The sequence below is a fragment of the Octopus bimaculoides genome, chromosome 9 (assembly GCF_046866305.1).
Source record: "Octopus bimaculoides isolate indiv1 chromosome 9, ASM4686630v1, whole genome shotgun sequence".
NCBI classification, from domain to species: domain Eukaryota; kingdom Metazoa; phylum Mollusca; class Cephalopoda; order Octopoda; family Octopodidae; genus Octopus; species Octopus bimaculoides.
In genome coordinates, this window is record NC_142936.1 from 45,203,972 (window position 1) to 45,209,364 (window position 5,393).

General features: G+C 38.9%; 1 protein-coding gene across 1 annotated transcript in view; it reads left to right on the forward strand.

Annotated features, from left to right (window-relative positions):
- Positions 1-3,031: 3,031 nt before the first annotated feature.
- The window catches only part of LOC106873260 (beta carbonic anhydrase 1), a 13,947-nt gene continuing 11,585 nt past the window's right edge, over positions 3,032-5,393 (forward strand). Inside the window, exon 1 of the mRNA XM_014920552.3 lies at positions 3,032-3,221. Within this exon, the coding sequence (XP_014776038.1) occupies positions 3,120-3,221 (102 nt within the window). The 5' untranslated portion in view covers positions 3,032-3,119. The remainder of the gene's footprint in view (positions 3,222-5,393) is intronic.

A 5,393-nucleotide genomic window follows, 5' to 3' on the forward strand; every position in this document is an offset into this window, starting at 1 on the left:
ATATATATATTATTGTTTGCATGTTCAGTTATAATAAAAACAACTTTACATTAATCTGATGGGCTAGTCTATATTTTTGTTGAGTACAAATTTATTATTCTTATACAAGAATGCTGTTGAAAGTGACTTCGAAGCTTTTAACTCAACAGAGACTATATAAAGACAAGACTAAATCTAATGCACTCCGTCAATTACAACGACGAGGATCCCAGCTGATACGATCAACGGAACAGCTTACTCGTGAAATTAACGTGCAAGTGGCTGAGCACTCCACAGATACGTGTACCCTTAACGTAGTTCTCAGGGAGATTCAGCGTAACACAAAGTGTGACAAGGCCGGCCCTTTGTAACACAGGTACTACTCATTTTTGCCAGCTGAGTGGACTAGAGCAACGTGAAATAGAGTGTCTTACTCGAGGACACAACGCGTCGCCAGGAATTGAACTCACGACCTTACGATCGTGAGTCGAATGCCCTAGCCACTAAGCCATGCACCTTCACACACTATATATATATATATGATGTATTGGTTAACAGTCAACGGCATTGGAGAGCATAATGATTAAATTTGTAGTTGAGAAAAAGTTAGCTGAAATAGATAACTGGAAGCCATCTAAATATTGGTAAAAAGTTACCTGTATCCTGATGAGTTACACCGGATACCAAGATGCCATCATGACTGCTGCTCAATGCTTCGTGAACGAGGTAAAGGCTGTAAGACGTGATATGGATAGCTGCAACGGAGACTACGAAACGGTGACTTGCAGGATCAGACGCAGCAGGCGAGTGAGAGTGACGTCATGCAACCATACATCTCTGAACAGGGTCTTAGGCTCAATTCAGGTGGCTATGTGAAACTGCTGGAGCCTGTGATCAAGTCCTGATTGGAGGGGGTTGCTGGTAGAAGGCCTTTATATGTGTCAGAAGTATTCGGCTCCTTGCCATATCTTCGGAGACTGTAATCCCATAGATTACTACGTGTGGGGTGCGATTAAGAAAGATGCCAGCCTCTCTTGCCTGCAACACCAAGACCGAGCTGGTGACCAAGATCAAGGAGGTGTTTGAAGATCCTCTCAAAGGCATAGTGAGAAACGTATGTGCCAGGTTCCGGAGCCATCTTGAGACCGTAGTAAAAGCTAAAGACGGCTACGTGAGATAAACTAACTCCAAGCTATAATCTAGTCGATATTTTTTGATTATTTAAAATACATTTATTTTTAAATGAGATATTGTGTTTACTTTTCCTTTTATGCAAACTATCACATTTAGCCCGACTGTTGTTTGTTGTTGTTGTTGGCACTCCGTCGCTTACGACGTCGAGGGTTCCAGTTGATCTGGTCAACGGAACAGCCTGCTCGTGAAATTAACGTGCAAGTGGCTGAGCACTCCACAGACACGTGTACCCTTAACGTAGTTCTCGGGGATATTCAGCGTGACAGAGTGTGACAAGGCTGACCCTTTGAATTACAGGCACAACAGAAAGTAAGAGCGTGAGAAACTTGGGGTGAAAGAGTACAGCGGGGTTCACCACCATCCCCTGCCAGAACCTCGTGGAGCTTTAGGTGTTTCCGCTCAATAAACACTCACAACGCCCGGTCTGGGAATCGAAACCGCGATCCTATGATCGCGAGTCCGCTGCCCTAACCACTGGGCCATTGCGCCTCCACAAGCCCGACTGTACATACATACATACGTTCGTTTTTTTTTTTTCGTTTTTAACGGTGGAACTCGAAGTAGATAAAACAATTTTGTTTCCGTCATTTGACTGCAGCCATGCTGGAGCACCGCCTTTAATCGAACAAATCGACCCCAGGACTTATTCTTTGTAAGCCTAGTACTTATCCTGTTGTTTTTTGCCGAACCGCTAAGTTACGGGGATGTAAACACACCAATGTTGGTTGTCAAGCGATGATGGGGGGGGGGGGGACAATCTCAGACACAAACATATACACTCACACATACATACATACATATATATACGACGGGCTTCTTTCAGTTTCCTTCTACCGAATCCACTCACAAGGCTTTGGTCGGCCCGAGGCCATAGTAGAAGACACTGGCCCAAGGTGCCACGCAGTGGGACTAAACCCGAAATCATCATGGTTGGGAAGCGAGCTACTTACCATACAGCCATGCCTGATGTTTTTTTTTTTTTTGGTTCAGTGTCATGTTTTCGTCTTTCTAGAAAATTCTCATGGCAATTTTATGACAGGCTTCGTTAATAAACTTTTTCTTTCTTTTATTTTTCCTCATTCTGTTCTTCCTCGAAGTTATTTTTCTTAAAACATTTTTCAGATCGATGTTTAAACGCTATTTTCTAAACCTGAGTGAACCATTGAAAATGAGAGAGGGAGAATGGTCATCCATCGCCCCAATGTTTATCAACGACCTCTGGATCTTCCAGGTTAACTGTTCCAGTGTGCTCCATACCTCATGACAGCAGAATGATTTCAAGTTCCCCTCGTCTCCGAGTTTCTCCCAACATCAAGTGACATACAACAGTTCAAAACAAATTCTAATTCAACATCACTCAAAAGGTACCTACATATACGTGCTCGATGTACAAGAAATAGCAACCAAATCTTCAAATTACACCGTACAATTTTAATAGGTTGCAGATAACTAAGTTTCGTGTATATAACTATGACGTGATGGTTACAGCTGAACCAGAACAAACAAGGATGTCTCTGCATAATCGCTGAGCCTGCTAAAAATAGCAGCCAAATCTCTCCAAAAACACTTGCAACTGTCGTCGAAAATGAAAGACACATTGAATAGTGTGATCCTAGAAAACGGATCAGTAATGACTACAATAGATTAGTGTGGTAAATTAGGGCTGAACTAGGCTAAAAGATTAACATTACTCAAATTATATATATTTTGTATACAAGAAAACTTGAGTAATAAGGGCTATGGGTGTTACACAACTTTCCCTCGAGGTAGGCTTATGAAGTGAAAACTAAAACCTGCACAAGATTTGAACTTCGAAATACGAAGAGGATGCTTCCCACCAAATTAATCAGAAGTACCTGCTATTGAAGGGGAGACAATTCAGTCAGTTTACGTCTTACACACGTGAATAAACAGCACGGAGCAGACCTGCTGGCCACCTTCCGATCATGAAAGGGCTGGAAAAAATACTAAGAGGAATTATAAAATATCAGATTACTGATAAGGTTCGGGTGAAATTGAACCCGCAAAATATAATTGAATATCCCACTGTAAGTATCATTAATATCGTTGTTGTTTTGTGTTGCTTTCATTATACGATGTTTTCAAACACAACACTGTGCTTCCACGATAATATTAGTCTTTAAAAGCCTCAAGTTTTAAATAAAGTAAAGAATATTTCAAGCAGCATACTATTTTGTCTCAGTTTTTATTTCCAGTCCGATTCTTACTAACATCATCTTTAGCTTATATGTTTTAGTGATTATACTTAAGCAACGTTTAACCCGGTTGATACATGGATGGGAGTCTGGTTGGAAATCAAGCGCCGACAAACCAGTGAGGGAACTTTGAGGTAGTCACTCGAATTGCTTCAAATAGTTGTCAAATGTCCATCAAAACACATTCTACAAACTTTAAAAACATACATTGGATAATGTAGAATTAGATATGCAAGATGCTATGATCATTGACTGTCTTTTTTCACAGGTCTGCTCGATCGAGATCGACTTGGGACTAAACAACAACTAGTACTGAGAGAAAGCATCGTTAGTATTTACTTAACGCGACATTATATAGAATATCAGAGATGCTTATTATATGTCTAATGTTGCAATTTCTGTTAAATGAAAAGTGAATTAATAAAGTCATTGCAAATTTTGTGTTTCCAAAACTAACACTGGCAAAAGAAAACCTAAAGCTTGAAAAATCAGGCATATATTATAAGTTAAGGAGAACATGTCATCAAAATATATTGAAAGTGCAGTGCTTTATTCATTCTTGCTAACCACTTGAATGTTGATTTTGTCATAAGAAGGCATAATGATACCTGAGACAGCGGTTCGGATTTACATCACTCTTTGACCCTACAGTGTCCCACTTTCACCCCACACTGTCCCACTCAGACTGTGTTTTGCTTTGTGTAATGGCTCCCGTCTGTTACCAATGCTACATTTTCATGCCTATGCGTTTCATTGAATGATATTTCGTCCCAGTTTTAATTATAAAATAATTGCTTTGTAAGCGTTCCTCTCGTTGAACGGTTCATAAATTTTTATCCTCCGCTACTATCACCCCCTACAATCTTGTTTCATATTTTTCGACCTTCAAAAAGTTTTAATTCCCTTGCATTATAATGTTTCTTCTCTTTTGTTTTTGTCCTTTCTTCCTGAATAGATTTTCTCCATTTCTTTAAATGACTTTAGTTATTGTACTTAGGATCCAATTATTTAACACTGAATCTAAAAATCTAATCGGCAATCTCTATTCAATTCGTCCTGTTAGCTACGCTATTAGATATATCGGATGTGTGTAAGAAAATGAAAATATCTGTGTATAATTTGAAACAATTGTATCACAGAGACTTTAAACATGATTTTAAAAAAATATATAATTGTACTTTTATTTGGCATTTCCATTTTTTCTAATGCCTTCTTTTTTTACTTTACCTTTCCATTTTCTCTCCTCTGCATTTTATTTGCCCATGTGGAATGAATGGATCTGATTCCGTGCTTGTACACATGTCTGTTACTCTAAATTATTAATTAACAAACCGACTGCTATAACCTTACAGAAGGTATATACTTTTGGTTACACAAACTGAACATATTGAACTGGGTTATGCCGAAAGTATGTTACATGTTATTGTAATTTTAAACAATCATCTCAAAAGATTATTTTCAATACTCTATCTATAATATAGTGATAATGCTGTACATATTTGAGGGGATGCCTCCCCAACAAATTCTTATTTCAAGGCTATTTCTTGTCAGTGCTCTGCATTCTATGCTTCAGATTGTGCTAATGACTTCCAGATAAGGGAGATTAAATCCCCCAATACTAACAACTGACTTCAGTTTATCTATGAAATGGAGCAGGGCCTGATTATAGTCTTTCACTGTACAGAATATTCTTAGAGAGAGAGAGAGAGAAAGAGTGTGTGTGTGTACATGTGTATATGTATATGAATGAATGTGTGTGTATGTGTATATACATATTCTTTTACTTGTTTCAGTCATTTGACTGTGGTCATGCTGGAGCACCGCCTTAATGGGTTTTTTTAGCTGAAGAAATCAACCCCAGGACTTATTCTATTGGTCTCTTTTGTCGAACTGCTAAGTTACGGGGACGTAAACATGCCAACATCTCTTGTCTATCGATGGTGCCAGGACAAACACAGACACAAAAATGCACACACACACATATACATATATTGATAGAAAGGA